A 13,121-nucleotide genomic window follows, 5' to 3' on the forward strand; every position below is an offset into this window, starting at 1 on the left:
TAAAGGCTTTGAAATGAACATGTCCAGGCAGCGCCAGTAGCATTGCACTACAATAAGGAGCGCAATTTACATCTGGTTTGTGTGAATGGCACCCATCCCCTTGGTATTACGAAGTGCATGTACTGTATTCCTATACCCAGAGGCTTGTGTCTTGGGCAATTAAAAATGCCCTCAAATAAAACGTCTTCGAGATATAATACATCATCATGCCTTATCTAAAATTTGTTTCTTTCCTTGGGAATAGGTGAGAATTTCCAAACCTTAGTATTCCGAGAATGCATCCCCAAAAAGCTTACTTGATTTTCTCTTCAACATAACCTGTCAACTATTCCTGGGAACCTGAGTGCTGATTGTTAACAATACTATATTAGCTCCGTTAGTTCATCTCCATATCTAGACCGTGAAGACAATCTCGTAAAATGTTTCCCCAGTAAGGAAAAATATCTTCAGAGGATCACATAGAGAGAGATTATTTGTTACTGCTCATTGCTTTGAAATTGACTCTAGCAGAGAACTGTAGATCAGATAAAAGCAAGAAACACCATTTTATTTGTTTTAGTTTTCATAATAAAAATCTTGGCGTTTTTCCATTAGACTTTTGAATACCTTGTGGAGTCACTTCTTTGTTCAATTGCTGGATCTCTTGTTTGTGTCCATAGCCAAAATATTATTTCTTTGAAGTGCAATTCCTGAAGCAATTGTTATCGATGGCGTTTAGTGACTCAATTACTATAGGACTTGTGAAGATCTTATGAAAGCTAGATTAGAGCTTCAAAGCCAGTGAGACGTAGTTTGTTTATGGTATTTGCATACTTAAGGATAATGTCCCGACATGACAATTTGGTGAAACAGCACCGTCTTCCATGATTTGACAGTTAATGTTCACTTACATTTGAAAATTCTGAAGGAGACCCAGAGGCTAGTCACAACAAATGTCAACATAAAGTAATTTCAAGGTTTGAATGACTCTCATCATTGTTGTAGAAGCATCCATCATCTTTGATTTCAGCCAGTCATCTTTACAACATAGCTGAATGTTTCTGATCAGTTGTACTTATTATTTGGGCATAGATTCCAAACAAATCTGGGGGCTTTTTGGTAATCATTGGAAAAGCATTCTTTGGAAACATAGGAAGAAACAACAGGAATTCTTCTTCATGTTCCTGATATGTGTATTTGTTGTTGTTGTTGTTTGTTCATTTGTTTGTTTTTTAATTTTTTTATTTGTCTAGAGTGGACACACAATGTTGTATCAGTTTCAGGTGTACAAAGTAGTGATTTGACAAGTCTATACGTTATGCTGTGCTCATCACACATACAGTTCCCATCTGTCACCATACAACCCTATTACAAAACCAGTGACTCTATTCTTTATGCTGTGTCTTTTATTCCCATGACTCCTGATGTATTTTTGGACTGATATGCAGCATTCCTGATTCCAGTCCAATCATTTGGGAGAACACTAACACGATCAATTTTGGGAAACATTTTGCCTGAAGTAAAGCATATGCCTTCAGATGTAATGGGCTATCTAGCTTACGAACGTCATGAAAGTCATACTGATGATACAGTGAGACCATTTATTTCGCCACCATTATGTTGTAAGCACCGGCCAATCAGAACATAAATGCTGGGGTAGGATCCTGGGGAACTCCTGCAGTGCCAGGTAGCACCCCATTCTTGGGAGATGGTAAGACGTCCTGAGGAGCCACCAAAGTGGAAGGGGTGGAGGGGCTGTACTGATGGACTAGTGCCGGTGGTTATTTACCAAATGAAACAAATATGTTTTACTATTTTAACAAGCAGCATGGTCCTTCTGGTATATGGAAGTTGAATATGAGCCCTGTCCCTGGCTCAAGCTTCTCTGGGACGGTGGTTCTCAAAGGGTGGCCTAAGGACACTTGAGGGTTTGGTGACATATTTTTAGGAGATCCACAGGTTCTCCCTTTTTCAATGACATGTCTGTATGAAGCTGGATTTTTTTTCACATGATTAAATCAAACAAAATATGGCAACAGGTTGGATGCTGATGCAGATACGCAAATCTGGTCATCTTTTAATAACCTAGACAGTAAAGTGATTTGCCAAAAGGTAAAAGAATGCCATTATTCTCAAAAAAAATTGACTTTGAAAGATAAAATATTTTTGTTAACAAGGGATGGTTTATTCTTTTTTAATGAACTAATAAACAATCATTTTTAAGAGTATGAAGGGATACTAAGACCAAAGAGTTTGTGAATAGCTATATAAAGAAATAAAATGATAAGATTTGTAGAGCACTAAGAGAGGCCTAATAGCCCCAATCCCTGATCATTCTGCTCAGAGTTTTGCTTGTCACTTGAGAGATTAATGAAGAACTTTAAAATATCCCTGTGTATTCCACTTATGCAAAAACATGTCCAGCAGCATATATTTGTATTTCAAAACCTTGCTAATTTACACTAATTTATGTGTATAAAGTTTTCATTACTAGATTTTTTTTTGATAAAGAAGTGCATTTCACCATGCTAAAAGAACTGTTATGAAAATGCCACTCAGAAGAAAACAGCTTTACACAATACATTAAAATTTTAATTAGCTTATCAGTTGTCATGCTTCAGGTACTTGTAAGAGGCTTAAACATTTTAGGAGAAATCCTTTTCATACTATCATTTTTTTACCTGACTTTCAAGAGAGGCAGAGAGAACATGAGCCTCAATCTGTGCTACTATCCCAAATGCTGAGGCATTGGAATTGAAATTATCATCTTTCATTTTATCTAGGGCAACAATGAAAGGTTTACCATCATCTCATATAAAAACAACAACAATAACTGCAACAAAAAAAACAAGCAAAAACAAACACCCCAAATGATCTCCTCATCAAGTTGGTATGCCAAGGGGCTATTAAAAAAAAAAAACAAAAAAAACAATGGACTTCAAGGTAAGATTTATGTCTCAACCTTAATACTGGATGAAGGAAGGGCACAGAGAAAATCTCTCCTAAGAATCTGACCCAGAGTCCTTGCTTGGGTTAGAGTTTCAATTCATGAAGTCAGAGGGGTCAAAGACCAGCAGAGAATGTAGATAGTGCTCCCAGATGACTAATGAGAGCAAATGCAAATTGTCTTCTCATAATGCCATTGATTATAAGAGGAGAACCAATTTCAGAAGTGTTAAAATGTGGAAAAACAACAACAAAAACATGGGTCTTGGAAACAATGAAATACAGTAATTAAAATTTCCTGGTATATAAAATTTCACTGAATATTGCTTACATAGGAATAAACTACATTACGTCAAACTTTATCAACCATGCTAATACAATTTAGCAAGTATAATGCAAGCAGAAATAGAAGCAAATATATCTATATACATCTAAATCTATATCTGTATCTATATCATCTATATGTATATAAAATGATAGGGACACAAAGTTATCCAACATCCTTAGAGTATCTACACCTAAAAGCACAATCGAGGTGTAAACATTAATATGCTTATCTCAAAACCAAAATATGTGATAAGCATATTTTTAGTGCATGCCCTTTCTTTTCCTAAGTTCTTTCTTCTGAATGTATCTACATACTTGGAATACATTTTTATTGGTCACAGGTAAATTTAATTAAGCTCCTTTGATTTTCACAGTTCAACATCAAAAGGTATAACTCTTAAAAAGCAGCTTTTGACAACAGAGATTAGGGATGTATGTTTAAAACCTACAAGTAAATTACAAGATGCTCCGGTTGCTAACGTTGACACCACAATGCTTCTGTGGCAATAGCACACATGGTCTTTACCAAGATCTAAACCCAAAGCTCTAGATTCGTCTACAGTAGCAAAGTGGCAGCTTGCAGTCTACATTTCTTTTATGTTGACTGGCTTGATCTTGAGAAATGTGTAAGAGGGAGGTGTCTTGCTGCATGCAACTGGCAAGACAGGACCTTAAGGATGTGATAAGACAGGACTTTACGGAGACAGGAACTGAACTTTCAGTCATCCCACCTTATCTGACTGACCGTCGAGGCTTCTTGGTTATGGTCTGCGATCCTGAAATCTCTCTCATCAGTGGGCGTTAGATTCAATAAAAATTTAAAAGATCAAATGAGTCGTTCTAGACTACAGATGTTTGGTATGGGATGGATGTCATAATGCATGCTATCAGAAATCAGCTGTCTTCTGGGGACGATGGAGCTAACTGCTGATCACTAACCCAACCCTAAAAACACAAGGGTCATTCCCTTTCCTCTTCCTTTTTTGAACATAACACAGACTGCCTTTCTAAAGTTGGGATATTGAAACTCTTTCCTTTTTCATTAGTTTCAGGTGTTTGATGGTGATTCTCTTTTTCATGTCTTAAAATAAAGAGTTATAGATTATACAATACTTGAACACAATTTATACTTTAAGAGGGGTTTTGAGACCTGTGTGGAAAAACTCAAAACAGACGACAGTCTTAGTAAAAAAAAAATGGCTAAACGTTTTGCTGAGGAAAACCCCACTCTCTTTTCCTTCAGTCTCAGTACTGAAAGTGTAAAATGCTGCATCAAGTGGGATGCCTCCTAAATGAGAAATAGATGAAGTGGGTGCTTTGAATAGAAATACAAAATAAAGCTCTTCTGTTGAAAGTATGGCCTTGGTACAAAATAGCATTTATTCAAGTCATTCAAAAAACTCCATTCCTTTTCACAGACAATAAAACACTGCTTAGAAGCCCAGATACCTTTTCCTTGTCTTCTTACAGCGAAAATAAGCAAAAGGAATTCATTCTCAAGTGTCACTGGATGCTTACACTTGCTTTTCTACTGTTTTGTGTTAAGAGGGTAAGTGGATCATTAACTGTTAAATGCCTTTCTTTTTGTTGTGAAAAACAAAACCCTGTGTACATCAACTTTTCTTTCAACTTAAAATTTTATTTCAATATAAAAAATGAAAATGTCATATCTTATGTTGATATATACTTAGGTAAAATACGTATCAACACATTTACGAGCATATGGAAAAATATATAAAACACATATATGTGCAATGGTAGATCCCAATAAAATAAATCGAAATTTTTAGTTTTTTCCAAGTACATAAACATTCAACTCTCATTACTGATTTCACTGAAAATATTTTTTAGGTACTATACAATTATGGATCAACTCTTTGTGGATAAGTCTTTCAGTGAGTATGTATCAGGTTAAGGTTTGGTGAAAGACAGAGGACTTATTGTAGTACAGAACTGAGGTCAATTATGAATTCCTACATTCCTCCTCAAGTAATTTTATCCTGAGCACATTAATATAGGCCTACTCATTTGCCCTCTTCCAAGCGATTTGGTTTTCTATGAGACCTGATTTCATCAGGGCCCCAAATGTCTGTCTTGCCGCCATTTTGAGGAAAGCATGGGGCTATATTACTGAGCAAAAGTCAGTCAGTACTCACTCACCTCTCCTTCCCTGGGCCAAGGCCTTCCATTCTGGGTGTATTTGCTTTGATTCTGTCGCTTCTTTTGTCCTCCATCAGCGAATTTGCACAGTAAAGGCTCACTAGGGGCTGGAAAGATAAGAAACCAATTCTACATTAGCAAATCCCCCTTAAAAACAAGTGATTATTTGAGTCACAGTAGTGCTTTGTAATGCGTATCTTTGAAGTTGTCTTGCTTCTGGAGAGATATTTGGCCCCCTTTTAGTCTCTATTATGTTGGCTGTTATTCTATCTAACTGGGCTTCGAAAGAGCACTGGCAGACCATAAAAGAAAACAAAAAATATTGTTGAAAAAATAATCAGTTGAAGCAGAAAGTGAACTTGCCTTAGAAGCAAAGAGGCGAATGTCAACTCCTTCCAGTTATGTTAATGCTAAAAACATGGAGTCACTTATGTGAAGTTTCATGTCACCAGACCAAAACCTAACTTAATTAAAGTTTTGGCTCTCCCAGAAATGGAAGTTTAAACCAGTCAGTCAGGAGTCACCTGATCAGCACTGTTGAGGTAATTTACCTGATAGATCCCGGGCCATCCTTTGTAGAAAAGTGACTTTGCCATAACCAATCCATTTTTTTTTTGCCAATACTTTTGTTCACACTCCCTTCTGCCTATAGAAGCCTCCAATTTGCACAGCTCCTCGGAGTTCCTTTCTACCTGCCTGATGGGATGCTGCCTGACCCATGGATCCTTGAATAAAGCCAATAAGAGCTTTAAAATGTACTGTCTCATTTTGCTTTTTAACATTAGAAACTTATTCATAACCAGTATTTGTGTGAAGATAAATATTTCTCCTCAAAGTTGCCACGTTTTCACAGTAGAAACTGTAGGATTCTATTTTGGAAAAAGATCCTTAGGAGTTTCCTTCTAAAATGGGAGCTATTTTGCTAATTGCAACCAAATTAGTTTTTTTCTCATTAATCCCTGCAATTTCAAAAAGGCTAGAAGTTGATTGTCCGTTGAACCTCTTTCACTCCAATTTCCCAGTGAAAACTAGTCAGTGTCTCAGGGAGAACAATTACTTAAATATTAAATGAGCCCACATGATAAAATCTAGACAAAGGATATGGCCCTAACAAATGAATCCCGGACTGGGGGGAAATGTGGTGAGCCTTGGTGACTTAAGTAAACTTATTTGACAATTTTATACAACACAACAGGAAGAAACTTATTCTTTAAGAATTCATGCTCTCTCCACATCCTTACTTGACTACAAAAATTGCTGATTATTAGCACAAATATTTTTAAAACTGAATGAATAAAATAAATCCATATTGTCCTAAAAAACGTGGTCAATGCATTAACATGGCTGGGAGGATTTTTGTTGTTGTTTGTTCATTTGTTTGGATAAACCATATACTAATTTGTAAGTTTACAATCTGAAAACTAAAATGGACCTTTCCTCTTCCAACCCACTGGGAAAATGTGTTCTTCTAAAATGTAATTGTTTAATGTTTGAAGGGGAGCAGAATATACCATCCAAAAAATATGTCTCTTTGGCATAAGCATTAGCTTAGGGTGATTATTTTAAGAAACAGCAGATAGAGGAAAAGCTCTGAAAACTGACTAGAAGTTACCCTTTTTTAAGAGACGTTTACATTTATAAGGGAAATCTCCATTTGTAACAGTGTCTCCCTCTTTGTATCTGGAAGAAAAGAGTATTCTAGATCTCAAGAAACTTATCAGTGGAGAAGCGAGGCCTTAAATCTGTGTAACAACCTTACCCTTGTTTACTGTGCTTTTTCTGGTAACCTCCCATTACTGGCCTCATTACCCCTTCCCCAACATCTTTTGTCTTTAGCTAAAGATGATACTTAAGATGGTGACTTGGACCATTTCAGAGAGTTACAAGGTTTTCCTGGATATCTCCATGCAAGGGATATACAAGTTATTAAACTTCTATTTGTTTTTCTCCTGTTAATATTAACATGTCTTTATTATGGGGGGGGGGGTCCCAGTCAAGAACCTAGAAAAGTAGAAGGAAAATTATTTTTCTTCCCCTGCATTATGCTAATTCTTTATCTCTCCTTGTATTCTTGCCTTTGACAATGTAGTGTCATTGAGTCCTCTGGCTCTTGGTCTGACCCCATGTGAATTTCTCTAGACAATGAAATGTTAGCAAATGAGACACAAGCAGAGGATTGAAATGTTTTTAAGCATTGAGGTTTGCTTCTTTTGCTTTTCCGCATAGCTACGTGAATATGCCCAGCCTGGTCTGCTGCAGGATGAGGTACTACTGTAGATGAGTCATCCCTACCTTCAGAGCCAAGGCCAAAGTAGATCATCCAACGACCACCACCCGGACATGTGCGTAAGCTCATCTAAAATCAGCAGACGTACACAGATAACATGCAGGTGACCACAGAAAAATGTATAAACCCAGGTGAGGTCAGTAAGGCCATCCCACAAATATGTAAGCTAAATAAATCTTTATTGTTTCCTGTCACTAAAATTTTGCAATTGATATGTTATAATCTTTTTTTTTCTTTTAAAAAAAATTTTTTTAACGTTTATTTATTTTTGAGACAGAGAGAGACAGAGCATGAACAGGGGAGGAGCAGAGAGAGAGGGAGACACAGAATCTGAAACAGGCTCCAGGCTCTGAGCTGTCAGCACAGAGCCCGACGCGGGGCTCGAACTCACAGACCGTGAGATCATGACCTGAGCTGAAGTCGGACGATTAACCGACCAAGCCACCCAGGCGCCCCATATGTTATAATCTTAATAGATAACTGATACCATTTTCCCCAACATCCATTCCTCCCCATTTCTACTCCAGCTAGGTTGCTTGCATTTACTAATCTGGATGAAGCAGAAAAAAAAAAAAATTAAGGGATTCATGAGACTTTCAACTGTCTCCAAAATCAATAACGGAAAAAGAAATGAGTGGGTATCTACAAATAAATATTTGAAAATCATTTGGCTTTAAGTGGCAGTAGTATTTACTCAATCCTTTAGTTTATTAGCAGCAGAATTCTATTAATCAATATTGAAGAAAATGACTCAAGTAGACAGAAAGTCACAATTGGCCAGGCGAAATGAAAAACAAAATGTTTTGCCTGTCCTATAGAGGAAGCATAGCATACGTAACTCCTCCTGGCTCACAACGCAACCAGTATCATTCCTCACCCAGCACAAGTGGTTCCCAACTGTCTGCTTTTAGGAGCCTCCAACATTGGTGACTTTGGTGAAGCTACAAAAATCACACAAAGGAAAGGGTGAGTCATAAAACTTCTGCAGAAAGTTGCTGCCATCACATTGAAGTATTTAAATTCTTTCTCCAGATGAAGGACTAAAAGACTAAATGCAATAAAAGACCCTAAAATTCTGTGCTAAAGAAAATTTCCTGTGATACTCCAAAAGCATATGTGTATATATATTCATTCCTCACTATAGGGTATTTTTTCTTTTGTCATTTTAAAATTTCAAGGTATGTTCATCCATTCAAATGGCTGGTCATGCTGACACATGAGTTTATCACTGGCAATACTACAGATTTCTCACAAAAGACAAATAAGAAATACCTTAAATTTCCTGCTGTAAAAATTGTTGATTCTACCTTTTATGGTTCTTGGGATAATAACTTTCATGAGTCATACTTTGTACCATCTGAAGCAGGTTTCTCTTTATCTTCTCCTAAAATGGATTCTTTTAGTGTACATAATATACTGGTTCTAATAGTCTAGAATATGATAACAACTTCTCTTGAGGTCGTTCGTGTTTCTGCTTTAACACTTAGTTTGGGTGCATTTCAGTGTTAGGGGTAGCGGTCTGCTTCCTGGCTTCCTGACTTACCAGCTACAAGACACCAGGCACTTTTTAAATTCTTTGAGGGTAATAATGTTCCCTACCTCAGACGGCTGTGAAGATTAAATAAATTAATGTGTGAAAAGGGCTTAAAATAGTATATGGTACATAAATGACTATTAAATCCACGTTCGCTACAACTATCACTATTGCTTAGCATCTTCATCAGCCACTGTCCATGCATCAGCTATGGAATCTGGTTACTTGGCAAAGTCTGAGTGTAGAGTGTTTAATCAACTAGGCTTATTGTTCACCAGCTCTGTCCCACTTTTAACTCCTTGGTGGTTTGGCCACAGAACTTGCAACTGACCTCCAAGAACATCTAAAGATTTGCTCATTGAGAGGATCTGCATTTCCAAAATGGTTCTTGCTGACTGCAGCTTGTCTCTGGATCATCTGGCCACTACAGCCCAGGTTCCTCTCCTGAGTCATCACCGAAGTTTGGTTCCCATTATCCCTTTAATGTGATACAAGTCATGTTCTCTTATGTGTGTTTATATGCAATTGCCTACACTGAATGCTCCCTGTTCCTTTTTCTGTTGTGGTTTTTTTGTATGTTTGTTTGTTTTTACTATTTTTTTGTTATTCATTTGCAGGAGATCTATTGACAGTTTAAATCCATCGAATCTGTATTTTGCTATTAGGATAAATACCATGCTGTTACACACTGTAGGCAACAAAAAATTTGCTGTCCAGGGGTGCCAGGTGGCTCAGTCAGTTAAACATCTGACTTCTGATTTGGGCTCAGGTCATGATCTCACAGTATATGAGTTTGAGCCCCCGTGTCAGGTTCTGTGCTGACTGTGCAGAGCCTGCTTGGGATATTCTCTCTCTCTCTCTCTCTCTCTCTCTCTCTCTCTCTCTCTGTGCCCCTCCCACACATGGTTTCTTTCTCTCTCAAAATAAATAAATACACTTAAAAAAATTAAAAATTAAAAAAAGAAAAACTTGCCACCCCAAAATGTGTCTCTTTGGCATGTATACACACACATATGCATGCACATGCACATACATATTTCAAGATCTTTTTTTGTGAAACCTTGGGAGCTATGGAATTAGCAGGGCAGCATTGGCAGGAAAAGAAAAGGCTCTGAACGAATTATTAACCTTAGGATTTCTTCTACCTACTGGCATAAAGAAATTTTACAGATGGATCCTTGAAAGAAATTTTACCAAGCAACAATATTCTAGCTTGCCGAGGATCAATTATACATAGAATTTAAGATTCTGGGTTCTAAACCTACCTTGAAGATTTTCATTATTGAAAAGAGAACTTTCAAAACAATATATATATTTTTTATCTTAGAGAGAGAGAAGGGGGGGGTAGGGAGAGACTGAGCGTGTGTGAATGGAGATGAGTAGAGGGAAAGCAGAGAATCTGAAGCAGGCTCCATGACCAGCACAGAGCCTGACCTGGGGATCGACCTTATGAAACGTGAGATCATGACCTGAGCCAAAATCAAGAGTCAGAGGCATAACCGACTGAGCCACCCAGGGGCCCCAAAACAATTATTTTTAACACTGAGGAAAATTTCAAAAGCTATAGGATAAGACTTTACCTTTCAACAAATCTTAGCCACCCTGGTATTTGAGGATCTTCATAAGCTGTTTCATTACGGATGTTAGTAATGACCTATTTATGTTTCTTGACATTGTGAAGTTGAAACATCTGCTATTACTTTATTGATTTGAAGGGGATTATGATGGGAAAGCAGACAGGGTCACAAGTTTATTAAATGAATTAAAAAAGTAAAATCCCAGAAATAAATTTTCAAATGTGTCATTAAAAAAGGATGAAATAGCCCTAATATTATCCTTGAATTTAGTTTCCCAAGGGAGGTGGTGGGAGTGGATTTCACTGAGAGTGTAAGAGAAAATACTGAATTAGATGAATTAAGATCATTTTCTGGGGCACCTGGGTAACTCAGTCAGTTGAGGGTCTGACTCTTGATTTTGGCTGAGGTCATGATCCCAGGGTCCTGGGATTGAGCCCTGAATTGGGTCCCTGCTGAGCATGGAGCCTGCTTAAGATTCTTTCCCTCTCCCTCTGATCCCCTCCTCTCCTCCTGAGCAGACACAAGCTCCTTCTCTCTCTCTCAAGCTCACTCTCTCAGGAAAAAAAAAAAAAAAAAAAAAAAAAAAAAATTTATATTATCATCTAGTTCTTGGTGATTTCTAAATACCTGCAAGATAAAATCCAAACTCCTCTACTAGAAGAGAAGAATTTATACCCTTGATCTTATCTTTTGCCAGACTCCTCCCACTCCGGTGGTTTAAAGTTCCCTCACCTCTGAATGCCTTTCCCCCTCCCTGGAATTTCCTTTCCCAGTTTCCCAAATACACACCCTCCACCTGGCAAACTACTAATCAACCTTTAGAATGTAGCGCCTATGTCAAGTTCTGCAGAAAGCCTTCCGTGACTCTACCTCATCTCAATTCAGAGAGAAATTACCTACTGCTTACTTGGCAGGCTTTCATGAATTGAATGTGGTTTCTGTTTAAGTCTTTTAACAGTAATAATTAATTTCCAGGCTTGAGGTTGAAAGGGGTTATAGCAAAGGTTGGGGGGAAGTTTCTACATGCATATGTGTGTGCATGCATGCACGTGTGTATACTGTTGACAGCATTTTGCACATAGGTACACATAATACTTGAAAGTGATGCTACTCAAAGTGTGGTCCAAGTACCAGCAGCAATGGGATCAGTACTTGAGAGCTTGTTAGAAATGCAGATTCTTTGACCCTTCCCAAGACCTACTGAATCAAAATCTGCATTTGAACCAGATCCCCAGGTGATTCCTCTGCATACTTCAGTTTGGGAAGCACTGATTTGATTGGGACTGACTTTGTAAGGAAGAAGGAATGTATCTTAGTTGTTAAACATGAATCCTTTGATTAATGAGATGACTTCAGTAGCACAGAAATATTATATTGTCTACAATTTCCTTATTGCGGTATTATACTACCAATTAATTTTGTTTAGTCTCTTTTCACAGTAGTTAAAATACAGACTAAATGAAGAAGAGGCCTTTGTGGAAGTGAGAGGCAGTTATAAGCCACAGATTGTAATGTGCTAGAAGACATTATGGTCTATCATGAAAATGGGGAGTATTTAAAATATAATTATAACAATGCATGGCGATAAAGTTGCACAGTAATTATGAAGGAGTAATTACTGTTTGTTTGCTTAGTGGAGTATTTCTAGTCATCCAAAGTTTGTATTAAACATGAAACAACCAATGCATAAACCGATAAGATAATCTTATGGGGTTTACAGGATTTGCTGTTTTAAGCAAACAAAAACAACACCACATATTTTGTCTAACAAAATTAATATAAAAGTTCTGTGATTTTTATCTGAAACTTAACATACTTGATTCTTCTCTTCCCTTGTGGTTTGATAGCCTTCTTGAATGTTATGCTGGGATTCCTTTTAATTTTTTTATGTATTACAGGCTTTGGATTTGTGGCTACCGTTAGGTTCATATATAATATCTTATGCACGTAGTAGTCTATATTAAGTAGTCTGTATCAAGCTTAAGCTTGAACCCATTCTAAAGGCACTAAGTTTTTACTTCTGACACCCACGTTTTAGGTATATGATGTCTTACTTTACAGCATTTTATTTTGTGACTCGTTTGACTTATTTTTGTAGATATAATTGATTTTTCTGTTTTTGTGCTTTAACCTCCATACTGGTTTTATAAATGATTAATCTACTACTTTTATTATATGTTTTCATTTACCTGTGAAATTCTTTCCTTTCACAATGTTCTTATTCCTGATTATGGCCTTTTTTCCCCACCAATTTCCCTTTTAAGTTTCTTGTAAGGCTGGTTTAGTGGTGAAATGTACGTGAAACATTATC

At 37.1% G+C, this 13,121-nt stretch overlaps 1 protein-coding gene across 3 annotated transcripts in view; it reads right to left on the reverse strand.

Moving 5' to 3' along the window:
- The window catches only part of RBMS3 (RNA binding motif single stranded interacting protein 3), a 692,670-nt gene that overhangs the window by 126,292 nt on the left and 553,257 nt on the right, over nucleotides 1-13,121 (reverse strand). For all 3 annotated transcript variants that reach the window (XM_030329793.1, XM_030329794.1, XM_030329792.1), the window contains exon 7: nucleotides 5,413-5,519. In XM_030329793.1, coding sequence (XP_030185653.1) covers nucleotides 5,413-5,519 — 107 coding nt within the window. The remainder of the gene's footprint in view (nucleotides 1-5,412; nucleotides 5,520-13,121) is intronic.

This window comes from Lynx canadensis, chromosome C2, assembly GCF_007474595.2.
Source record: "Lynx canadensis isolate LIC74 chromosome C2, mLynCan4.pri.v2, whole genome shotgun sequence".
Taxonomy (NCBI): domain Eukaryota; kingdom Metazoa; phylum Chordata; class Mammalia; order Carnivora; family Felidae; genus Lynx; species Lynx canadensis.